Source organism: Podarcis gaigeae (assembly GCF_964106915.1).
Source record: "Podarcis gaigeae genome assembly, chromosome: 2".
Classification (NCBI taxonomy): domain Eukaryota; kingdom Metazoa; phylum Chordata; class Lepidosauria; order Squamata; family Lacertidae; genus Podarcis; species Podarcis gaigeae.
The window spans coordinates 63777094-63803519 of record NC_139679.1 but is presented as its reverse complement, the minus strand read 5'-3'; the positions used below and the strand labels follow the sequence as shown (position 1 = coordinate 63803519).

Here is a 26426-nt window from a genome sequence, read left to right as displayed (position 1 = left end):
GACAGCGACAACAGGAGAGGGTTATTACTTCCATTGCCTCTAGCAAGGGCACTCCTTCACACTTGGTATACTGTGTCTGTTCGTCATAGTAATGTGGTGTTATTCAAGGAAAGCTGTCTAATAATAGAACCTCTACTGTTCCCTTTATGGGTTCAAAGATTACACCAGACATTGCCCACACATTTTCAAGCTCAACTCGTGACATCATGAGGTCTAGAAAAATTCTTTCAATATTAAAGGTCAGAATGTTGATTTCTGCAGCCAGTTGCATCATTTCCGGTACTTGTGAACACCACAAAGCTCTGAGTATAAATCTCTGAGTTTGTTGTCACTGTTTTACGAAAGAAATATTTCTTAATGTGCAAGCATCTGTTGAGTTAAGAGGCCTGGAACTCTTAGAAACCAGAACACAAACTGAAACCTTGATTGTTCAATGAAGAGGTTTATTTTTTAGTACAGTGCTTTGCTTGCTCATACCTGTACAGACTGGTGTTCTTCCTTCCAGAATTCTCTGCAAGTCCTGGCATGGACAGGTCTCTGCCGCTTAGATCAGAGCATTTTGGAATCCTGATCTGGATCAATGAATGGATCTAATGTAGGCAGTACAGCATCTGGAACATTTAATGCCTGTAGTCTCTGCTGGAGCATGGCTACCACTGAGCATGATGAATTCTTGTCTCTTTCAAAGCCTGCCAATAAGATAACTTGCTGGGAAATGGGGGCACTTTGATTTTAAAATACAACACTGTATAAGAATGAGAAGCCCAGTAGTAGAATTTAGTATCTGAAGGAAAAGGAAATAACTCCACATTGGTTGCTCTTTGGCTGTGTACACACCAATTTGTAGCACAGAAGTGTCATTTTTCTTGCTATGTAGTCATTCATGCTCATCCTCAACATGCTGCTTTCATTATAGATTGACTGTACTGGAGATCCTGCCATGCAGACAGTTGGGTGTGGGTACTATGGGAAAAACCCTGTTTGAAAATTCTCCCCTTGCAATCTTGGTATATGCCCACCAACCATATCATTGGGCAGGTGAGGATACACTCCCCATTGCTGGAGACTACCAATTATGCTGTGGGTTATGATGCAGAAGCAATCTGCAATAAGCTTTTGTTTTTGCAATGAAACCAGTTTGTCAAGAAGTGTTTTTTAGGAGGGAAAAACAAGCAACAGGTCTAGGTTGTGTGTGGACTAGTTAGGGGGTGGGAGCTCAATTTCCAGGGACTCTAAAATAAAATGCTATGTGTGCACATCCTTTGATTACACACCTTCATGGATGGAAATGCTGAAAAATAATAATATGAAAACTGGAAATAAGCAAGCATTTGCCACACAACCATATAAAATAGTCCTCACAAGCATTACAAAGATGTGGAAAAGCCTAAACATTTTTAATATGTTTGATCCTGTGTGGGCGACCTTTTAATATGCGAAAAGGCTAGCTCATTGCATTCCCAACTGCTAGAGAGGGAGGATTTCAGGGTTATTGGCAGAAGATATGGCTCTCAAAATGTAGGCATACTTTTCCGGCATCCTTAACTCAGCCCACACTCCATAATCACATCCACACAAGGACTGATGTCTGCTAGGCAACCTGTCCTTCCATCAGGATGCTTTTCCTCATCAGCAGCTGCATATAACTAACTACTGTATCATGCTGTTCTTGTTTTCTCTCTCTCTCTTTCTCCTCCCCCACTCCTCAGGAAATGTTTTCCCCCCCCCCTTTTCCTTTTTCTAAGTTCCAATGGCAGAAACAGAAAGTGCATGAAATCTGGGCCAGACACCCTACTGGGAATAAAGCTCTGTTGCTGCTTTCCAGAAGGTTTTGCGGATTCTGAATTAGTTTTAGCTGCTCCCCCTACAGGAATTGGAAAAATTCAGACTGCTTTATACTTTATTTATTCAAAAACCATGGTGTATCCCTTTAATGGTCCTAAGTAAGACTCACAAGTGTCTTCAGAAGCAGCCCCTTATATCTCCCCCAAAAGAAGCTGTGGCTGAAGGAAGCATAATGTTCCTTTAAACCTTGAAAGTATTGCAGTTGCCCGGGCAACGCAGCAATACCTGTCTTTCTGGAGAATAAGATGCAGTTGCCAGGGCAACAGCATCCTGTCTTTCCAGAGTCCATCCTGTAATGTGGAAACTGCAGTTTCCATAGTAACCTTTTTGCCCCAGTTAATTCTCAGTTGCTTGACTTAATTTATACACACACACACACACACACACACACACACACATATATATATACACACATACATACATACATACATATGGTCTTCTCCTTCAAGTCATCTTCTGTTTTCTGGCTAAGGATGCAGTTTTCACAGTGACAGAGTCAGGGCGTTAGAGAGCTGCAAAGTAGCGGGCGAAGCAGGTGTTTGGGAAGCAGTTACCCAGGCAACAAAACCAGGGCGTTCCAGAGGTGGTTGCTATGGAGAACTGGATGCTGACGAAGGCTTGTGAGGCTGAGAAGACAAATTGCCCTCATCATTATCTCCAGGCTTGTCAATCATACATATTCGCTTATTTACCTCTGAGAAGGCGAGAGCGCTAGGAGCGAAGAGGAAAACGAGAAAGTGCCTGCTCAAGAGAGGAGAGGTGTTTGTGTAAAACTTCACGCCAGGGGAGGCAGTCACCATCCAGGATGGCAACCATCACCTGCACCCGGTTCACGGAAGAATACCAGCTCTTTGAAGAGCTGGGGAAGTAAGTTTAAGACAGATACAGTGTGTGTGTTTTGGGGGCAGGGATTGTACTGGAAATGAATGAGAGTACTGGACTGAGGAGTTGGAGGGGGGATGGAGGCATCAGCCAGAATGGGAACAGCTGGCATCCCAGGGGGAGCGGGGGGAGAAAAGGCAACGGAGTGAACAATAAAACAAACTCGCAGGAGAGCAGGGAAATGTAGGCTTTAAAGAGGGCAGGAGGGGGGCTTCCAGGAAAGGAGAGCCAGTCTTGGAGCTGGCAAAACATTTTTTCAGTCTGCTGATAAAATAAGGGTTCCATATTCCTCCACTTTTGTAAAGCAATGAGATCAGTGTGGGAAGTGTTAAAATCGCTTGCTAACATCGTTCACACTTGCTGTGTCTGTATACTGTACTTGTGTTTCTATCTGTACAGTAGTTCTGAGATGACCCAGCGGAAGAGGGCAAGGGCACTAGGATCCTGGTTAAAATAATTACACCAAGTGCCACTTTCTTCTTGGGGAAGTTGATGTGCTTGATTTGCCTCGCAAAGCACAACTTTCCGGGGAAGTCGCTGTCTTCCCAGGGAACGAAGGACTGGTGATTTATAAAGCAGCCCTGGATTGCAGTTGCCCCGTTCCTTACATTCCCTTAACCCTCTTTTCAGGTGAGACAGTTTTAGAGAGAACCCTGAAACCTGTGTGTAAAAACATGCAATAGAAACAGAATGAGAGAATGCCAGTTGGGTTTTTGAGACTGTAATGAACAGATGTGACGGTGTATAGTTTTGCATATTAAACCACATCTTTGCATGCACAGCTAGGTTTGCACTTCTCTTTTGCAGTCAGCTTGCATATCTCTTTTTCCGAGTATGTTTGTGTGCATATATATGACCACATTTGTGAATTTATATATCTGTTTCACTTTGCATATGCACTTCACTTTAAAGAATGTGAGAATTCACTTTACATGATCAAGTATCTTAGATGCATATCAGGCAATGCATATATCTTTCATGTATCAGTAGTGTGCCTTTTATATGTGTGTCTGTATATCTAGATCTATAGATATGTAACTTGTTCATAAGAACACATTTAGATGTTCAAGACTGGAAAGGTATCTCCTATAAATGATCCTCGAATAGTGAGCATTTATGGATTTTTGTGTGTTTATGTGCTTTTTCTCCACACACGTTGACAATCCTAAGTGTCTGTATAAATAATCCTTTGTTGGAGACCCTCTTGTTTGTGCTGGCATTTTTCTGTCTTTGCAACATATTGTGAATATGTGCCCCTGATTTGAATATGTAGGTGTGTCTATTTGCTGATATTCGTGTTTCTCCAAGTCCACACAGTGGTACTTTGCATACGTATAAATGTTTGCATGCAAGTACCTGGAATTTTGGATGCATTTAGTTGCACTGGGGGATATCTTCACAGCAAACAAGATTCGAGAAGGGGTGGTAGAGGAAATTAGACTCATGTGTTAACACATGTGGTTTAGCACATGCAATTTAAAGCGGAGATCAGGACAAAGTGGGATAAATTCAGTAAGAGTCAACTCCACAGAAGTTGAACCCGTTTAAACTAGCAGGGTACATGTACCCCTCTGATGTGTGTGCACATATGCATTTGTGCAGGGAACATATTTAGATGTGGTTCACCAGACATTGCATTTATTTTCACAAACATTTGGGCTGTTGAATCATGCATAGGTGGCGGAGTGATGAGTCAGTGGCCAGATCTCTGCAAAGCTTTACTTTGCAGAGTCCAGAAGATGAGTACGATTCCTTCTTAATTGACACCTGGGAAAGACTCAAACCTGTTTCTTCGGGAAGCTTTCTAACATCACCCCCAGCCCTCATGCAGGCGCTATTTTGAGGGGTGCTAATGGCTGTGAGTCTGTGAAGTGTTCACAAGAGCCACTGAATTGGATGGAGAGCTTATAAGGAGCAGCGTTTAGATGGCTCAGAAAGAGAGGGCACAGTGTTCCAACAGTGTGAGAATTCAGGTTAAAAATAAAAAAGATGGCTATCTTTGGTTACCTCACAACAGTTTGGTATGGTCAGCATCTATTACTGACTGTCCCCCCCGCCCTGGCTCGTTCCCTGTCACTTCACCCAGCACTTCACTCAAACATTCCTGTGGTCAGAAGGGTGTGGCAGAACTTCCATTTTTCCTCCTCTGTTACAGCTTAGGAGGAGATTGTTGGTGTCACACAGTATCCCATGGAAGGCTGCATGTGCCTTTGGTTGTGAAATGTTATTGACTGTGACGCAGGAAGGAAAGGATAAGTGTTGCATGGAACATGTCTCTGTCTGCCCAAAGCACACTTCACCCACTGTTTTCCATAGTCCTTTGAGCAGTGAGCCACGTTGTTAAAATGTTTTCTGGATATTGCATTACATATTACTCAACACGGTTGCAAGATGGCCACTTCCTCAGGAAGAAAGCCAAAACAAGTGGGATTTGCTGGAGAGGTTTTGTTTAACTTGAGGCATGAGGTTATGCATATCTTCATCCTAAGATATGTACTCTTATGTAGGACACTGTCAGAGATTGTTTTTACTAGACATGAAGGGGTTTGTTTGGCGGGCACCTTCTTCCAAACACAAGCAAACCCCAAAGAATGTCATTTGCATCTTAAAAGCTTATCCATGCGTTTACTGAGGCAACTCGTGTCCTAGACCTCAAACTGAACTACTCACAGAGGATCCACTGGTATGCAAATTATTTGTTTCAAGAGATTATTTTGAGTACTGGGCTACTATCAATAAATTTTGGCTATGTCGTTGTTAGCATTATTAACATGCATTATGTTTTTGTGGAAATGCCTAATGTCACACCCTTCTCATATTGAGTAAATGTGTAACAAAAATATAGTTCTTTCAGGGAACACGTCCCCCATTCCCCTGCTTATTATATCCAAATTCACACAACGAAGAAATAATGGGCTTGCAAATCCCACCAGGATAAAGATGGCAGCACCAAGGGAGTAGACTTGGCATTTCTCATTCTCCCCACAGCAGTCCTAAAACATGGCTCTTTGAAAGATCTAACACACCACTGGCTATATGGAGTGTATGTTAATTGGAAGATGTGGTGTGTGGAGGTTGCTATTTGTGTTATATAAGACAAAGGCACTCCAGGATGAGAAAGCAAAGTACATTTTGGCAGACTGCAAGCAATGAAAAGGAACTTGTGAGTATGCTGCCCCTGGTGGAGACGGAGTAAAATACCTCCGATTATGTACATTTCCAGGGTCCTGTGGGGAACAAAGTGACTTGAGAAAGGAAATATATTCAGCATATAAAATACTGTGGTTTGATATTTATGTTTGTCTTAAATTGGACTGAAAAATCATTCTTGGAACATCACTGTCTCCAGGTGGGATTCAATTGCATACTGGCAAATTCAGGTTCCACAGTGAGAGTTGATTGGGAGCTCTTGCACTGCAAAACCACTTCCCCAAAGGATCAGACCTTTTGTGTTAAGGAAAGTTCAGAATAACACTTTGATGTAGCATCATTTAACCTCCCCGTAAACAAATCAGGCTGAATGTGTAGTAAACAGGTTGTGTGGAAGCACCCTTGGTTGAAGTAATTTTTTTTTGTCCAAAATCAAAGCAAAAGAAAAATCCCACCAATCCAACATATTATTATTATTATTATTAGTGGTAGTAATAGTAGTAGTTGGAACCAAGCAACCCTACTGTTTGGCCATGGAAAGAACAATTTTCAGAATTGATATCAAGTAAAGGGGACGCGGGTGGCGCTGTGGGTAAAACCTCAGTGCCTAGGACTTGCCAATCGCATGGTCGGCAGTTCAAATCCCCGCAGCGCTCCCGTCGTTCGGTCCCAGCGCCTGCCAACCTAGCAGTTCGAAAGCACCCCCGGGTGCAAGTAGATAAATAGGGACCGCTTACCAGCGGGAAGGTAAACGGCGTTCCGTGTGCTGCGCTGGCTCGCCAGATGCAGCTTGTCACGCTGGCCACGTGACCCGGAAGTGTCTGCGGACAGCGCTGGCTCCCGGCCTATAGAGTGAGATGAGCGCGCAACCCTAGAGTCTGGCAAGACTGGCCCGTACGGGCAGGGGTACCTTTACCTTACCTTTTAAAGGTAGCCAAAGTGTAGAGCTTTCATTGGTAAGGAACATCCAAATTTGAATTCAGTCTTGCTCATTGGGGAGGCTTCTAGTATATTGAGACACACAATAACTCCGTCAAATTCTGAGGGCAGCTTTTCCAGTGCCATATGAAACAGAACTGTTGGTAGAGAAACATTACGTTTTATCTATCATCTATCTTTACCTGGCTATGTTGAATGGTTTTAAAGTCATTTTAAGTTAACCATTAAGAACATTGTTCTAAATTAAGACCTGATCAGTAATGGAGTGAACTTCCTAGGAAAACAGTAATTTGTATACAGTGGTGTTTTCAGTGAGAGATTAGAAAGGCGTAATGAGCATATGATGTTCTGCCACAGAGCTTTTGGTCATAGTGAGCTGCAAGTCTTCAGAATGCTGAATCAGCACATCTGAATCATCACCCCCCAAGGGGATTGTGCCATGTCTCCTCCTTGATCATTGCTGGTGCAAAGAGAGTAGTAAACACAGATAGCTCACAAACTAAAATGCGCCATCAGCGCCCAATTCTCCTACAGGTTGATACCTCTTCTGAAGATTTGTATCCCTTCCTCTTTGGGTATACCAGCAGTGGTGAAACTACCCTTCAGTCCCTTCAAGCTCTGTAGTTCCAGTTTGCAATAATATCAATATATGGTTAAGACCAGCCTCATGCATCTTCTAGATGCACATATGGTCCAGCTCCAAATGGTCCACATGCACTGTACGAAAGCACAGGATAATTAAAGAGCATGGAATTCCATATCATTAGCTCCCAGGTGTTGTCACCAGCAGAAATGCACACCTTTTATCCAGTAAATCAATATTAGAATTACTGTAAAAACACAAGAGCACCCTTATGTTCAAGGGCCTCTTCAGCATCCTCTTTCCCACAGTAGCCAACCAGAGGACTATAGAAAACCCCAAAGCAGAACCTAAGAGCAATAGTGCTCCCCAGCTGTTCTTCCTCGGCAGCCGGCACCTGGAGATGGTATATGGCCATCATGACAACAATAGCCATTGATCCCCATTTCCTCCGTGCATTTCTCTGATCCACTTTTAGAGCTATCTAAATCAGCACATCCATCAGCACATATTGTGCAAGTGAATTTTGTAGTTCAGCTATGAGCTGTGTGAAGAAGAAGCTCCTTTTGTCTGCCCTGAATCTCCCGACATTCAGATTCATTTGCATGACCTCAAGTTCTAGTATTATGAAAGGGAGTGGGGAATATCTCTATAATAACAACAACAATAATTTCTCTATACTGTACATACTTTATACACAACTATCACGTTCCTCCATTACTCTCCTGCCCTCCCTCCAATCTAAGGAGCCCCCAAAGTTGTAACCCTTTCTCATGATCCCCTTGATCATTTTGCTTGCCCTTCCCTGTGCCTTTTCCACCTCTACAATGCACTTTTGTGAGATGCAGGAAACAAGAGTACACAGTATTCCAAGGTGCAGTCACACCATAGGTTTCTTTAAAGGCATTGCAATCTTGATGTTTTTATTTGTTGATCCTTTTCCTAATGATTTCTAGCATGGAACTGTCCATTTATTCCTACTTTCTGCTTCTGGTTCTTTACTGAAGCATAGGAGGGCCTCTCCTCCTGTCCCAGGACTGCTAAGCCTTCTCAGGAGCTTTTTGGAGAGGGACGTCGTCCAAAATATTTTGAAAACCTAAGTGAACAATGTGCACTAGATCACCCCATTGGCACACTTGTTGGCGCTCTCGAAAAACTCTGAAAGGTTTTAGAACGGAACATACCGTTGTAATATTGAACATTTGCTGAAGCCTCAGACAGGAACTGGAGAACATATACAATATGAGCCTGGAGAAGCTCCGTATAATTTGGTTTTGTTCTCTCTCTCTCTCTCTCTCTCTCTCTCTCTCTCTCTCTCTCTCACACACACACACACACACACGATCTAGTATCCTTTAGATTCTTTAAAACACAATATTCGGGGGGAGATTACATTTTTATTTGTAATATCATTTTTTTATTTCTTAGCTTTTGAAAACTGCATAATAGAGTTTAATTTTTTTTTTTACAAACTATGTCTTCAATGCAGTTTTTTTAAAATTCAAATGATAAGTTTCAGTAAATTACACTTGTGACGTGGGGGTCAAATGGTTGTAAGGTCTGACTTAATGTCATCTATGGAAAATGTAATGTCATCTATGACCTTTTTGTATCAAATATCCTCTATGTTAAGAAATAACGGGGGGGGGGGGCAGAGACCATGACTTGCGCTGTTCAGCAAGGAGTGTTATACAACTGCTAGGTGCTTTACAGCAGGAGTATTATTATTTTTTACATCAATCTGAATCCCTGTTTACAGAAATTCACTTGGAATGAATTATTCCTGTTACAATGATCCACTGGTGTGTTTGGCAGCCTTATCTTTTCAATGGCCACTACTTTTTATTATAATCTTGACACTTAGCAGAGCCTTTGACTGCGCAAGGTCACACTGCTCCCGTCCCTAGAACAAAACTAGAAGATAAGACTTTCTCTTTCTTTTGAGGCATGGGGAATGGCGATAATTAAAAAGCAGGGAAGAGCTGACGCCACACCAGGAATATCCTTCTCAATGCTAGCATTACTGAGTGGGTCTAGTTAAACTGGCCTCCCCCCAATCCCAGGAATGTGAAGACAGCATTTCCAGAATTCAGTTTTCTTGCAGCACTGGAAAATTTGATAGTATGGTCAAAACCCCAGTAGTTCCCTGACCTGGTGACCTTTGAATGATTTGGGCAGGGAGTTGTAGTCCCAAACATTCAGAGCCCAGCAGGTTGGGAGAGGCAGCTCTTATCATTAGTGAGGCAGAGAAAACTAGCTTCTCTTGGGGGAAAATGCCATTGATCGATCGCTCTGAATGCACGAGCTGATACCTGATGGAAGCAGATGTTTTCCACCCTAATGTTTGTCATGGAATTGTAAGAATACTCAGTCCCAAAGAGGGTTGGGGAGGGGCAAAGAAGATGGAGAAGGGGCATAGAAATGAAGAGGGCAAGGCTTGGGGGAATCGGAGAGAGGCAAAGAAAAAGAGCAGAACGCCTCTGTCTGAGTTCTTTGAGTTCAGCCCCCCCATGAGCAGGCAAAAGAAGTGGCTGAGTGGAATTATCATGTGACAATATATAATCAGGCCCTTCATTCCCGGAGCTGCAGGGGGAAAAGAAAGGATTTGCTGAACAAATAAGAAGGGGAGAAATTTCTCAACCCACACTTTTCTTTCTAGAAGGGAGATAAGCCCTGAAAAAATGGTTTGGAGGAGGAGTGGGAGGCAGGCAGGTGGCCTCACAGGCTCACAAGTGTGAAGAACTGTGGGGAAGGAAGCTCTTTTTGCCTCAGGGATGCTGCTGCCTGTGTGGCAGGGACCTGCATGCACTCAGAAATTAAAATTAAGGCAGAAGCTGCTCTCCTCCCACTGACAGTTGGCTACTTCCCCCCAAACCTCTTCTGATAAGTAAGTTTATTCATGAACTGAACATGGTGTGCCAAAACCTCCTTTGCCACTTTTCAGACAAAGGGAGCTCAGTTATATTGTTTCCAGTAGCCAGAGTGCATGTTCTTTGAATTTATTTCCTGTTTGTCTTCGAAGGGGCTCAACATGGTGGACTTCTGTCCCCTGGCATTATAATATATTTACAAGAGGCTGCGAGGCTGGGCAGACTGAGACATAGTGGCTGGCCCAAGCTCATCTAGTGAGCTTCATAGCTGAGTGGAAACCTGGTCCCCACTAGACATAGGACTCATCTACACTCATAACACTAAAAACGAGCTTTTAAAGGGTTATGATAATGACGTTCTTTTAAAACATCAATAATGCATTATTAAAATGTGACACCAGAGAGCGCTGTAGAGTTCTCCCCATGAAATAAGTGGTTAGGCCTTGTAGAAAAGGAGGCAAATAAGAAATCAAGATTCTTTTTATGTTAGAATGATATCAACAACACCGTTCTAAGAATGTTTAAAGAGTGAGTATAGATCCATCCCTAGTCTACCACTGGGCCACAGTGGTTCTTCAGTTATATACTGTGTGGCCTCCATCACTTTAGAACAGAACCCGTAACTGGTCCCCTTGGTTTGTTCAAGTTGCACCATGATGATGAGAGGGTGCAGTTCTCAGGTATGGTTCTTCAACAAGTGTCCTGCATGGCATTGTTGTTATTTATTTATTTAGTATTTTCACTGCCTTGTTCTTTTTTGTCTGGGGTAGCCATGGTAGTTCCTCCCAGGTGTTGTTAGACTACAGCGCCCATCATCCTTGACTGGGGCTGATGGGAATCGGAGTCCAACAATGAGTTGGCTACCCCTGCTTTAGTAAAGCACCCCCAGGAACATGGTGGAAGGGCAATATAAAAATATCACACAGATGTAAATATGAATGTAAATTACACTGTAGCAGAGGGAAATATATTGCACATCCTCAAAGCATGTAGGCATTCTGGTTAATAAATCTCCTGGAAACGTGTAACCTAGATGAGAAGAGCCTCTCAGACCTCGCTGGTATACTTACACCCTCACCTCCCCTGTTTCAGGAATGAGAAGTTGGTGGTGCAGGCTGCATGGGCATTGCTGATCCTGAACAAAGAGGTACCAGTGCAAAACAGCACTTTCCAAACACCTTAGAAACTTCTGCTTCATGAGTGGAGAACTTTTTTTAGCCAAGCAGCCACATTCCCTTTTGGAGCATGTCCTGAAGGCCACATGCCAGGGGTGGGCAGGGCCAGAGGCAAAATTAGGCAGAACAAAAAAAGGAAGTAAAATATATCTTTGTACAGTAGGCCAGCTGGTTTCATCACACACACCCTCTCTATTCTGCACCCAGGCAGGCAAAAGGCAGTTCAATGACACATTCCAGTCAAGGAGGGTGCAAAGCAGTGTTGGTGCCCTGGAATGAAGAGGGTGTGTGACTCTGGGGAGGGTGTGGGGAAGAGTCCTGAGGACCAGATAGAGAGGCTTGGAGGGCCACAGGCCTGAGGTCTCTCACACCACATGGAAATTCAACCATGAGTGTCAAATGCAGGTATCCTGACCTTGTATAGATAATATATTTCAAGCATTTTTTGCTTTCAGACAACAGGCATATTGTCTGATGACACCATCAAAAGCAAGGCATTTATAGCATTGGCTGAATGTGTGTGTGTTTGTGTGTGTGTCTATTTTGTATAGTCGTAGAGAGCTGTTTTCCTGTAGAGTCATGAGCCGTAATCGTATGAGTGGATCAACACTGATGATTATTACCAACATTATCTTTCAATACTATGACTAAAGCTGCGCTTGCCAAATTAAACCAAAGCTGCATGAAGTTCAACATTCAGTTTCCAGCAGTGGCAAATCAGATGCTACTCTGTGTGTGTTTGTGTGTGTGTGTGTGTGTGTGTGTGTGTGAGAGAGAGAGAGAGAGAGAGAGAGAGAGAGAGAATGGACATATTTCCCCCATTGGACTTATGGGGAAGAAGCACTTCCAAGATGCTCATTTACATCAGCTGTGAAAAGGTGCTTTCTCTATATGCAACGGTGGCAACTGGTTCACATAGAATCAAACTGAATCATATTGAGGAAGGAAAGTGTGGGTGTAATAGGAGTGAAGGGGATTTTATGGATAACTCTGGACCAGCCAAATTTGGTGCCAACTGGGGATTTCCTCCCAATGCAAATAGCAGGTTCAGAATGGATTTTCCTCAAGGCTGCAGCTGGGGAGGAAATTGTTAAACTCCTCCTCTCCACTTATCATAGAATCATAGACTTGTAGTGATCCCAATAATTATCAGCCACCCTAGTGGATGTCATATGCATTTTTTTAAAGAACAAAACCAAAGTTGTATTTAACGGCAAATCTAGTTTGGTCTTTCATCTCTGCTCTCTTCTACAGACTGCCTTTGTACAATGTGCATGGTCGTAGTGAAGGCTGAATGAAGGGATATATTTGCGGGGGGGGGGGGGCTCATGTGAGCACTACTTGCTGTCGAGCTTTATGAGTGTCTGAATGCCAGCAGGGATGCATCACCCACTCAGCCACCTACATGCAAACTGAAATATGGACACAGTGAATCCCAGCCACGGTACACAGAACTCTACGCAATATGCTCTTGCACACATGTCCTTCTGGTTCCTTCCTGAACATGTGCGCACACAACCTTTGAAAGAAAAGAGAGAGACAGTTCCAATCTTACTATATAATAAAAATGTAAGAGTGTCGCCACATGGCTCCCCTTGAAGGATTTGTAATGCTACATCAAAATCCTGGATTTGCGTGAAGTCAGGGTGTGGCAGAGGAGCATAAGAGAAGGCAGATTGCCCAGCCGTAGTGGCCATGGCATGGGAGCTAGAAGGGAAGGTCACTGAGAATGGGAAGTGGTGGGAGAGGTCTGAATGGATATGGAGTTTTAGGGTTATTTTTTTTTAAAAAAAGTTTTAACAAGAAGAAATAGCAGAAATGGATACAGCACAGAAACTAACACCAAGAAGCTAACGTAATACTGTAGACTCTTTCCCAGTTCCTTTCTTGCTGTACTGAAACCTTGTTTTAAACTGCTCAAACCTCTGACAAAGTTTAAAGCTGCCATTTCCTCTCAATATCACTTCACTCTTCCTCCATTCTTCATACTCAAACACCTTCCTCTTCCTTTGTTCAGCTACCTTACATGAGAGAGATAAAGCATGCAGAGCCCTCAAATATTCCACAGCACTTTCACACAATGTATATCGTTCCTTGTACTAAGTGTTGTCTTCAGCATGAAGTTCCAGATTCAATGTAGAACAGATCTTTTATTAACAAGCAAACACCCGTAATATGTGCAATATCCATCAACTGAACCGAGTTTTTGTTTGTTTATTTATTGCATTTACATACCACATTTATCTTCCACGGATCTCAAGGTGATGTACATGGTCCTCCTCCCCCCCATTTCATCCTTGCAACAACCCTGTGTGGTAGGTTAGCCTAAGAGATGGTGCCTGGCCCAAGGTCCCCCAGTGAGCTTCATGGCTGAGTGGGGATTTGAACACTGCTCTCCCAGGTCGTAGTCCATTGACTTGACGGTGAAGTGTAAAGCATGGCTGCGGAACCGAAGACTAATTAGTTGTTTTTCAGGACTAATTGGGGAGAAGGAGTGGGGGGAGGGGACCCTCCAGGCAATACAGAAGGCCTTTGTGGATATATGTGTGCCTACAGGTACCACACGGAGAATGCCTTGGCCACAGGTTCCTTTATTGGTGCCCCTTGAGAACACTGATGTCTCAAATATTTGCTCCTGACCAACTTGTGAAGTTGTGAGGTGGTCCTGCATACTGTACAAAAAGGGCAAGCTGAATATTGCTCACAAGAAGTCCAGTGTGTGTGTGTGCGTGCATGTGCGCACGCGCGTGCTGCACGTGTAACATGCATTGAATGCTTAGTGATAATGAGAGCAATTAAGCCAGAGAGAAGGGGAAATGCAAAAAACAATCAAACTACAGTTTCATGAAGCTTGCCTATCCCTTTCATTATATCTGACCTGTTCATGGGGGGGGGGGTGTCTCAATTTTAAAAGAACAAAGTTACACAGTTGTACTGCACATCATGGCCTTGTCTAATCCATATGAGACACTGGTTTCCCTGAAACACACATAATACTCAGAGAATGCTTCCTAAGCCAACCACTTCCTCCCCCCTCACATACACCCATGCACGTTCTTTTGTTAACAGGCACCTGCAGTGCTCAGATTGCTATGTGCTCACTTCATCCAAACATCTACCTTTCACCTGCCACCTCTGATTTCAAGCTACTTGAGTAAGGAGCAGCTTTCAGTGTGACTCCCCACCTAAACAAATTGGATAATGGTAGGCATAGGTGTGACTACGTGACAGATCTAAAGGGTATGGGAGTTTCCCTATCAGCAATTTTCAATAATCTTCAAATATAGTAGCATTCACACCCTTAACAGTTTGTATTATTGACAGATTCACAGCATACATTTAAAGTACACCCAATGCACATATAAAGCACATGACTCCCCCTAAAGCTTCATGGGAACTGTAGTTTGTTAAGGATGTTGGAAATTGTAGCTCTGTCTATGAGTGAGGAAACCATAGTTCTTTGGGGGAATCCATGTGCTTTAAATGTGCATCAGATCATAGAATCACAGAACTGTACAGTTGGGAGGGACCTCAAGGGTCATCTAGTCCAACTTTCTGCAATGCAGGAATCCCACCCACAGCCGTCCCTGGGTGGGGTTAAACCACTAATGTACTTTAAATGCATGGTGTAGACCCATGTTTTAAAATATACCAGAAACCTGGAAAGGATCCATTGCTTAGAGGCAGGGCAGGGTTTGCAGGCTTGACCATGGATGGGTTGCCAAGCTTGGTGGGAGGAAATGGTGAGGAGCATGCAGTGGTAATGATCTGGGCCTGGGAGATCACACAGTGTGAGTGAGCTAGAGACCTTCGGGTGACTTGTTTATTCAGAATCCATCCTGATTTGCTTGCACAAATCATACATGGTGGTTAGACTACAGATGAATCCGATGTGGGGAATATTGTCTTGGCTTTCCTGGTTATAATGCTAGTGCTTCTGTCCTATTTTCTAGCATTCCTTCCAGACTGCAGTACCTGTTGTGTTATGGAACGGTGTCTTTTTGAGCAAAATTCAGCATGTCTTGCTGAATTTCATTCACACCTGTGAGGGTGGAGTCTGCAGTGGCTGCAGACATATATATATATATGAGATTGTTTTTGCTTAACGGGTTTTCCATGGTAAGGGGAAATCCAGATCATTCATATATATATATATATATATATATATAGAGAGAGAGAGAGAGAGAGAGAGAGAGAGAGAGGCTGGCATTTTGATGACAATGATGTCATGTGGTTGAGCAACAGCGAGTCCACAATAAACTCCCGCCTGGAAGCATCCTGTATAGCAGAGGTGAAGACTATTCTTTTCCACCAGAGCTTCTTTCTTAGTGATAATTTGCATTGCCATAGCAACTAGTCTCCAGCTATCTAGGGGACTCTCTGCAAGTTTGAGAAACCTGTGGCAGATGGGCTGTTGGGGGCTCCCCTCCCACCCCACCCCCAGTTCTGTAAATGCAGCTTTATTTGCTTTCTTTTGTTGAAATCCTATCTGCATTGTTTGTTAACAGTGTTCTAGATATCTGGGCCAAATACCCCATTGGGAGATGGGGGGGAGGTAGAATAGCTCTAGAGCTCTGCAAAGCTTCCCCAGCAAAGTGGGGCGGGTGGGGGGAACTTGTGCCATGATGATAACATCATTTTGCATCATTGCATCCCCAGTTGTAAACATTCAGAGCGAGAGAAGAGGGAGGGGAGACTTGGAACTGCTATATTCAGGTCAGGCTGGCTGGGGCTGATGGGATGGGAGTTGCAGTCCAAAATATCTGGAGGGCACCAGGATGTGGAAGGCAGTAGTTCTGGGTCGGTCACTGTGTATAGAACACATGGAAGGTACCAAGAGAAAGAGTGTGTATACTTGTGAGAAGCTCAAAGCTTTGCAGCCAGTGTAGTTTGTTAAGGGTTGCTTGGAATTGCAACTCGGTGAGAGGTTAACTGCAGGACCCAGAGTTCTTTGAGGGAAATAATGTGCTTCCCATGTGCTTTAAGGCTATCACGTGTATACAGCCACAATAAGCTTTAGAACCGAGAGGGAATTTGAATCTGAATTTCACATGGCCAAGCCTAGCGCTGCGTTACACTGGAGCAAAGCAGCTAGCTATGACAAGAACATGGAGGCAGGCAACTTGCAGTCTCATGCACAGCTTATTATACTTGCAAAGGCTCTGCGGGTATTAAAAGATTGCCATCTTTCCTTCCGCCCACTTGCCCTCCTACCCTAGCCAGGTACTGGAGCCCGTTGTGGAGAAATTGTCAGGGAATTGTTCTCACATCCCCCTCTCCTGCTGCTGGGAAAGCAGATGCGATTAAGACAAAAGCGCAGGGAAGGGAAACATAAAAGTAAAATCTTCAGGACCGAGAATGGATTGGTGGGCCCCTCTGTGGAGAAGAAATGCAACATTTATTTCCCTTCATCCAAATTAAGCCCTTGGCCCTCTGGGTGAATGAGATATTAATAGTCCACTTCATACACAGGCAAAGAATAATTCTCAGGCTCCTACAGCAAAGGCAGCCGGCAAGTACTCAGCCCCAGTCCCCTCTGTATAGTTAGTACAGCTACCTTAATTCTTTCAGAAGGGTCTCCTTTTTCCAAACCCCGCTCACTGCCAGGCCTGACTGCCATGTGACCCAGAACGATGGTTTCCAGCAGGGGCCCTTTGTGTGTGGGTTTGCTTTGCTACGTGAATTTCACTGAACATTTTGCTTCTGTTCCTCACACCCCGCCGCTTTCCTATTTGACTAAAGATGCATATTCATGCCCAAATTGCCCTCATCCTTCCACCCCACCGGGAAAATCAGTTACTCTCCATTCTCCTCAGAGACTTTGGAGCCCCCTTTCCTGTGTTTATTCTTTTCCTTCTCTATATATGTTTTGCTGTGGGGAGAGATTGCTCTTGATGTTTGTAATTCCTATGCCCACCCCCTCCAGGCGGAATGGATTTGGCAGAAATAGCACTAGATACAAAGGAGCGTGATTATTTTCCGACTAAATGGAAACTGGGTGCAGGGTGGGGGGAGAAGGGTGGGGGGAGAAGGGTGCCTCTGATATGTGGGCCTATTAGGGTTAAAAGGCATAATAAAAGGTTAAAGGCATAATAAAAAACGAAGGGTGAAGTATCTAATTAGGCACAAAGTCTTCTTTCCCTTAAGAGCATTCTCACACCTGTCTCTGTGGTCCTCTCCCATACCATTTGTGCACATGTGAATATTGTTAATGCAAAGTATAAAGAGGAATAGAGTGAAGGTTAGCCTGAATTTACACACAGGTCGCTGTAGGGTTTTCCAGGAGTGATATTTGTGTGGGAAATGCAAGCGCCAGTTGAAACCTCACATCCGGAAACACCTTACCATTCAATTTTAGCACCACAGAGCCAAGAAATGACAAGATTCCCGCTGCAAATCTTATTTCCCAGGCAATGAATATAAGCGTACCTTCACAGCATGTCTCATTTCCTCCTTTGCCTCTACTAAGTATTAGCAAGAGGTAGTTAACTCTACTCGGTAAGGTGATTCTTCTATTTCTGCAGAGGAGGCTCAGATTAACAGAAGCCAAGCTGTTTTAGAAACTAGCAGGCCGCTTCTCCCTGTAGGTAAATGGCACTGGTCAGGTCAAGGTTGAAAAAGTCAATGCTTTGCTTTCTGGTTGAAAAGTAGCTGCCCATGAAGAGGAGAAAAGGACACGCATCTTCAGTCTTCTTCACCTCTGCTTTAATGTTTACCACCAGGGGTCAATGAAGTCTTGGCATCTACAAATCCACCAGGATATGAACTGCGTGCCTGATGTGGAAGCATCCTGTAGGAAGCATGTTTCATAATACAGTTTCACTTGTGGGAAGCCTGGTGGCATCACAAATCATCATCTTCTTAGCAGAGCTCAAAGGGCTCTGCCTTTAACCCGCTCTTGCTTCTCTATGGAGCATTCCTTCTCCAGCCAATGTGGATGCACTAGCTTAATAAATGAAAACGACCAGTCCCATAAAAGACTGTGGTGCAGTGAAGTTGTCACAACAGTTAGGATCCCAAAGGGATGCAAAAAGTAAAGCAAGTTTTGTATACCTGTGACAGATAGGTAGCCGTGTTGGTCTGCCATAGTCAAAACAAAACAAAAATCCTTCCAGTAGCACCTTAAAGACCAACTAAGTTAGTTCTTGGTATGAGCTTTCGTGTGCATGCACACGAAAGCTCATACCAAGAACTAACTTAGTTGGTCTTTAAGGTGCTACTGGAAGGATTTTTTTTTTTTGTTTTGTATACCTGTGGTTAGGGTTATGGGGTGTGGTACAAGTTTTATTTCCAAAGCTTGAACTTGCATGTGCTTTAAGCCAGAAGGTAGTACAAACCCCCAATATCCACAAATTTGGGAATTACAGAAATATGCCACACTCATTCCTCGAGTCCCCTAGACAAGCCTTCCTTGCACACCTTAAACTAGACATCTGTCCCCAGGTACAGAGGAGGATGTTGCCTCATTCCCAGTGCTGAAGTAGGATTCAGCTGTCAGCCCAATTGGATTCCATACATGGAGTGGAAGACACCACCATCTTTGCCTCTGACAGAAAAATATATCGGCCAGGCCTGCTTGACTGACAGGCACAAAACAAATTACTGTATATGAAATAAGCAAGACTATTCAAATTTTCTTAACGTGGCACAATTTATATAGACTGCAGAATGCAAGTTTCTATTTCTTTAACATGAGAATATTTTAGCCCTTGTAGCTGCTGTCACTATAATCTTTGCCACCAGGTCATGTTTTAAAATTTCAGCAACATCAGATTCAAGTTGGGTCTTTTGCACAAAAACTGCATTGGTGTCAATCTTTCCTTCATTAAAATGCATTATTATTGGCAGGCACTGACTGCCATTTGTACCAAGAGACATTTGATAAGACAGAAGGTGCTTAATGCTTTCCACCAGTGGAAAAAGTCACTATTCAGGGGGAGGGGGGAGAAGACAATGTGAAAAATTGGAAGGGGAAACATGCCAAATGCTTGAATGAAGGAGACAATTTGTCACTTTTTATAACGGGGATTTTTTTTCTTTATTACATCCACATTGCTGATTTTTCTTTCAAATGCCATTTGATCGGGAAAGCTTCCCTAAGTAGATCTAATGCACATTGAACCTCTCTGTTGGAAAAATCCCCACCCCTCACCTCACCCCAGTGTTTCTACTCAAGCTAGTTATCAATTTCCACTTCAGCCTTAGAGTATTGGGCAAAAGAGGGTTGCAGAGGGCTGGACTAGATTACCCCTGTGGTCCCTTCAGACTCTACAATTCTATGATTCTATGAAGGTCATGAAACTAATGTGATACATATGTAAAACAGCCAGTTCTTTCCATTCCCCCCCTCCCCGTCACACTCAGAATGTGTCAAAGAGGTAGGAAATGGCACTCATTTGGGGTAGGCAATGTGTTGAAGATAGAGGCAGAGCTAAGATTTGGCAGCTGTGGCAAAGGGGGAGAAAGGGAGGGAAGAGTGCTTTGGTGAAGGGGATTGAAGGGGGTAGGTGTTCAGATTAGGGGTTATCATAAGAAAAGGATGAACTGCTGCAACCTTCCTTCTAAATGCCTGACCATTCTCTAGAACAGTGGTTTTCAACCAGTGTGCTGGGGTGCCTTGAATGATGGTTGGGGTGCAACATTAGCCTCTGTCCTTCTTCCCTTCCCTCCCTCCTCTGATGCCCTCTCACATCTCTGTCCCAAAGGCTTGCACAGCTGTTTGTTGCAGTAGCCCTGGCTACAAGCTCCCAGGGCGAATGGTGCTTCTGGCCAGGGGGTGCTTCTCAGGCCCCAGTGGGGTAGTGGGAGGAGGCACCTCTCTTTGGGGCAGGGGGGTGCAGCTCAGAGACCAGGGACAGCAGCTGTGGCAAGGAGAGGGGAGAAGAGAGGAGGCTGAGGGAATACCCCACAAGGGAAGGTGTTCAAAAAGAGGTGAGGGGCTGCCAACTCTGCAAGCAAGGGGTGACCTAACTGGGTTCCTGAGCCCCACAGGGGTGCCACAGAAAGAATGTAGTTGGTCAAGGGAGCCGTGGACCCAAAAAGGTTGAAAACCTCTGCTGTAGGTTTTAATGTGCTGTTAATAAAAAGAGGAGCATCATGATCACTGATCATGATGGCTTTATACTACCTCCAGGATCAGAGGACATATCTGTTACCTTTTTGTCTTGCTTGTGGGCTTTCCAGAGGGCCACTGTGGGAAACAGGATGCTAGACTGTGCACAGGCCTTTTGCCTCCACCAGCCTGGCTCTTCTTTTGAACATTCCCACTTTTAAACATGTAGGCATGTGGGGTACATGACTTTATTTGGCAAACATCTCATGTATTGGGGCTTTCTCCCTCTCTTCTCTTCTTCTCTCCAACAGAGGTGCTTTCTCAATTGTCAGGAGGTGTGTGAAGGTGTTGTCAGGACAAGAATATGCTGCCAAGATCATAAACACCAAGAAGCTCTCAGCTCGTGGTAGGTGCTGCCTGATCTTACTACATGTTGGAAAGGGATTCCTCAGACCTGTGTGCTGCAGTGAATGGCCTATATATTTTTACATGCTTTGGGAACTGATGTGGTGACAATTGCTACAAGCACATGTTTAAAGGAAGAAGTCTAGGCACACGTTTTCATACAAGCTAGAACCATTACTTTTACCCATTCATCCATCCGTTTAGTGTAGGATCAGCTGGCACCTAGGAAGGTAATTCCCCCCCCCCCAGCTGTAGAACTAGAGTGGCCACATGCAAAACCCTGCATGTGTCTGAAAGCCATACTTTTCATCAACATTGCTGCTCCATCTCCAATAACCCCTTTGCACCCTTCTTTCAATCCCTTAGGCCCAGCCCACAGGACAGCATTTAAAGCAAAAAAACCACCTTTGGATATTGTATGTTCCCACCTCCTTGAAACTGACACACAGTGAGGATGAGAAATGGAATGAGAATAGGACAGAGGGAATGGCCTTCTTGAACTGCTAGAGAGATATATATGGTTACTATCCCTTACAATCCTTGATCTAACATTTGAACTGCAAAGAATGCTACGTGGCTGGTTTTCCAGCCTTCCCACAACTAGGTGGTTGCTTTTCCCATTCTATGGATGGAGAACTGAGGCTCAGATAGTTTCTTGTTCTGAGGCTAGGTTTAAACTCATAGCTTTGGCCTGTGCACAGTAACTAGTGGCCACACTGTCCGTTTAAGGCTTTTGAGGTTTGGGATTTTGTGCTGTCAACATAAGAGACAGACACAAGAAAGAGCAGCCAGCACCCAGTTCCCAAAGAAATTCTTTCTTCAGTTATAACAATCAGTTCAGGGTTTCTGAATTACAGGAACTTTGCAAAACTATTGATTCTATTACTGTGGCGAAACACCTCTAAAATTTTACAATCAATAGCCCTTCTTGCTTCTTGTAGCTAAAATCCAACTTTTATTGGTTTCTCCAATTACTTTTAAACTAGGTAAAATCAAGAGTGTTTTCGCACATCACTTTTGAGCCTCTGTCTCGCTATTGTTGCTAAGTGGCAGAGAGAGCAGAGGGACAGCATTTGCAATGCAAATAGGCATTCTGGTGAATATAAGTTTTACATTCATAATCATAAAGCCTGCTTTAAGAGCTGCTTTAGGTTTTGTGTATGAAAACACTCATAAGAAGCAAGTCATCTTTCCTCCAGGCATTTTTGAAGAGCATGTTGTCTAATAAAACAGCAAACATACAGATAAGCCGCATCAGAGTAGCATTACATGGTGAAATCACCACTTGGATGGGTGTCAGTAAACAGAGGCTTTGGAGAATGTCAAGCATCTCAGTTATGGCCTTGGTGATGGTTAATGCCCTGAGCTGCCTGCCTTCCAGTAGAAAAGCCATGTTCAAGGGCCAGTCAGAGCTCCTGTCTTCAAACCCACCCTTTGAACTGTCAAACCCTAAATACTTGCTGGTGGCTCACCCTCATGCCCTCCCTAATTCAATCCCCAGGACAGGACTCATAAATTTGCATAGCATGATGTTTTCCCTCATGCTTCCTAATGGGACTTGCCACCACAGTTTCTGTTTTTGTCAATCATACTTTGCATGCAGGAGGTCTGAGGTTCAAACTCATGGTGAGAAAGACCCCTGCATGAGGATCACTGCCAGTCAGAGTAATAGAATAATATTGATTGATAGGTTGATTCAGCAGCCACCCAAAATATTATGTCTGCGCATAGCTCCTTTGTTTCTCCTTTTGTCTGAGTGGGCAAAGAACCCAGGAAGTCACATTCAACCATAGTTTCCCATTACATCTGAATTAGAATTATGGTTAATGGCTTCCAAACAAGCCAAGATCTGGAAACCAGCTTCATATTCTGGCTTGTTTGGATGCTGTTAACCATAGTTTTCTGGTTCAGATCTGACTGGAAGCTAGGGTTAAATGTGGCTTGTTTGCCCTTTCAGATAAAAGGAGCCTCAAAGCAGTTTGACATGGATGCTTGAAGCTCATTAATATACAGACAACAACCATTTTGCACGGGGGTTGCATTCCTGAAACCGCCCCCTCACTGGCTTCTAAGCCTGCCCCCAACCCTGTGACACCCCCTTTTCTGTCTATATCTGGGTTGCAGCGATGCGATCTTTGAATGTATGCAAACCGGGAGTTGCATGTATACTTTTTTGCCCTTGCCTTTGACACCTGAGATGTTTTTAATACAGAATTTTAAATTTTTATAACCACCCACAGGACCTGCTAGTAAAGAGTAGGTAATAAATATAAAAATAATAACAAAGCTCATTAAGGCTTTGTCCAAACAAGCCCCAGTGTAAGGGAGCTTCATAAGCCTCTCCATTTACCTCTCTGTGCTGCCCTGGAGAAGTGGGATGGGCTGTCCGTCCTGCAGGCTCCCCATGCAGAGAGAGGGAATCTGGAAGGACTTATTTAGTCAGTTAATTAATATGTATTCTCCCAAACATGCCTGTTGTCAAGGGGATTCAAAATACCACCTTCCTTTTAAACCTATTAAAGTGGTGTGGCATTGACTCTAGAAAAGACACAGTCATTCAGTATTAACCTCATATTTTAAAAAGGTCACAACAGATTAATTAATGCGGTGGTTATAAACCTCTGCACAGGCAAGTGTTCAGCAGCAATGGAGCAGATTTCCCTCAGTCTTTAGGGGGAAGAAAAGCAGGGAGAGAGATATTGCTAAACATCCTTCTGCAAGAGATTCCTCGGCCAAAGATGCAGTGCCCTGGGCTTAAGCTGTGTCACAGAGCGCAGTCCGGGGACAGCAGCCAGCCAATTAGGTGACAGAGGAGCCAAAGAGAGGGAACCAGATTGTGTGCAATGAACTGCAAAAGGCAACTGAGGAAGTCAGAGGAAGCTGGGTGACAAACTGTCTGAGGTCGGGTTTCTGGGGTTTCTGTGACAGAGATCACCAGAGGGTGTGGAGGGCAGGCAGGTCAGCTGTAAGAGTTGCAGAGTTTGCTTCAGAGGGCAGAGACAACCCGGGGGCCCTGTACCTGCGAGAGAAGCATAATTTGAGACTCTGAGTTAACAGTGGTGCAAACAATGCCGTGTATGCTTAGTGCAAGTTGAAGAAAGCATGCTCATCCTAGTTTTTACCTGTAGGAGTACAATAGGTTACTCTGAAGAATAACTGGGAAAAGGAAATGCCATTTGCACCCAGGTGGTGGGGCTCATAGTTCAATGGTTAGAGGACACGCTCTGTGCTCAGAAAAGCCCCGTCTTCGGTTTTCTGCATCTCTGGTGGAAAGGATCTCATGTTGCAGGACTGGGAAAGGCAGCTTATTGAGGCCATTGGAGCCGCTGCTTGTCAGAGAATATGCTGGGCAAGATGGACCAATGCCCCAAATAAGTCCATATGGAATTAGATCCCCAAATTTCAATTTTGGCACTTTGATTTGCAGAAGACTGTATTCTAACTGAACACCCACTCTGACAGTACTCTATATGAAGGAGCCTTCTGTTCGTAAGGTGTACAGACAACTCCAGTCTAAAGATAAGGAGCCATAAGAAGGGGAAGCAGCAGGGGCCTGAAAGTTGTTCATCAACAGTTGGCAGCTGGACAATAGTTTTAGCAGACGCACAGGTCACCTGGTCAGTCTTCCCAACTGATGTATTGCATTGCTATTTCTAAATTTGTATATTATATAATAAAAATGTAGGAGTGCCGTCATGCTGCAGTTTGCTTGGCCGCAGAAAGGTAGCACTGCAAACCACAGTATGATGAAAGGCGGTGGGTGAATCATGGAGGGACAGCCAGAACAGGCTGCTGCAGCTCCCGCCCCCTGCCCCAATCCACAGGCTCCTTTGCCTGCCACTCCTGGGGCCCCTGCCTCCAGGATCCACACCTGTAGGCTAACTCGCACCCCTGCTGGCCAGCTTCATCCTCCTCAGCCCACTTGGGGCTCTGCTGCTTCTGCCACCACCATTTAGGATGATGAGTTGGGCTGTCAGGAGCAGCAGTACAGGAAGGAGGAAGGTGGCCAGTGGCTAACCCCTCTGGTAATCTGCTGCTGCCGCTACTGCCACCACTGTATTTGGTGGTATATTATGTGAAAAATGTGTATATATTAGCACGTGCAAATTTCATGCAAATCTGTCTCTTCTGTTTTGGTGATGCATTTCCTCTTTTTTAGTGATAGGTAAGTGGCCACCCTAGCTAGACCAGACGGACTGGCTCCTATTGGAAATATTAGATGCTCTTGTAACAAGTTGAGGAGTTGCCGCCCACTACTATTTCAGGTCTGTGCCTGTTCCAACAGTTCTCCAATTCATTGAGGGTGCATGATATAACTGAGACTTCTAATGCACTGAGACCTTTGGGCATGTGCTGGAGGCCAAGGGTGGCCAGGGATGTCCTTAGCCATGTCTTAGGTGTCTTTGTACATATGCTGATTATAGAACCCATTCCAAATCATCTAATCTAAACTGGAGTTCAGGTAGACAGAAATGGTCTCATTCTAAAATATGCCAGAACTACTCATATCATAGTGTATTGCACCTACCTTTGGCTGTTTAGCATTGTGTTAATGCTGAGGAATCATTTTCATTTGGTAACCACAGTTATTGCTTGTTTACTTGCAAAACTGCCGTAGACTATAGAGCTTTCTCTCGTATCTCCAGTCAATGAACTAATGAGAGGCAAGCCAGGGGATAATAAGCCTATCACAGGTGTCTGCTCCTGCTTAAGGTGATTTTGTGAAGTGTTCCCTATAATAACTATACATGTCAGGAGCAGAATGTATGCATAGGCAAAAAGAGGAATATTACTTCGTTAAATAGTGCTAATCATTCCTGGATCAAAGGTTTAAAAAGCCATATGCTATAGATTTTATTTTATTTTTCTTCTGTTGAAGCTTGTTTTACATCAGTGGATAGTAAGGAAAATGGAAACCCTAATAAACTCTCCCTTTGTTCTGCCTTTCCTTTTAATTTGCATTTACTACTCTCTCTAGCTCTCTTCAGGGGGAAAAATGAGTGGGCTTGACAAAGTGATAATTACCGAAGGAACATTATCAGTCTGTGTTATGAAGCAAGGTTAGCAAGCCTACAGTGGCCTTTTTTGATCTTAAAGCCCCATCAACCTGTACCAACAAAGCCACGACAGTCTGTTACACAGAGCTTCCTCTCACATAGTTTTTGACATAATTATGTGAATTTGTGTTCTCAACATCACAATATGCCATCTTTGATCAGGAACCATGCAAATGTGTGGAACTATTTCTCACCAATGTGGGGATAGCTCCAGGCATTCAGTGGAAACACTCTGCATTTGGACCTCACCATAGTTGGTTCCAGCTGTTATTTCTAAGAATTTACTTTGCATTTGACTTTCATCCTCCCCAAATCATGCATTTTTCTGGATTTTCTGGATTGAGTTTCAGAAGCACAGAGTACGTGCCTTTGGTTACAGGACTAGTTGGCGACATAGGCCAATATGAAGAGATGAATTGGGGGGGGGGGGGAGGGAATTAACAAAAAAACAACAACAACAAAACCAGGATG

At 43.9% G+C, this 26426-nt stretch overlaps 1 protein-coding gene across 5 annotated transcripts in view; it reads left to right on the top strand.

Annotated features, from left to right (window-relative positions):
* Positions 1-2373: 2373 nt before the first annotated feature.
* The window catches only part of CAMK2A (calcium/calmodulin dependent protein kinase II alpha), a gene marked incomplete at its 3' end in the record, with an annotated part of 112016 nt that continues 87963 nt past the window's right edge, over positions 2374-26426 (top strand). For 2 of the 5 annotated variants that reach the window (XM_083728696.1, XM_083728698.1), the window contains exons 1-2: positions 2375-2712; positions 20805-20899. In XM_083728696.1, coding sequence (XP_083584822.1) covers positions 2651-2712; positions 20805-20899 — 157 coding nt within the window. In that variant the 5' untranslated portion in view covers positions 2375-2650. Of the gene's footprint in view, positions 2713-20804; positions 20900-26426 lie in introns of all 5 variants that reach the window. The other 3 variants (XR_014561650.1, XR_014561651.1, XM_083728697.1) reach the window with 3 other exon arrangements.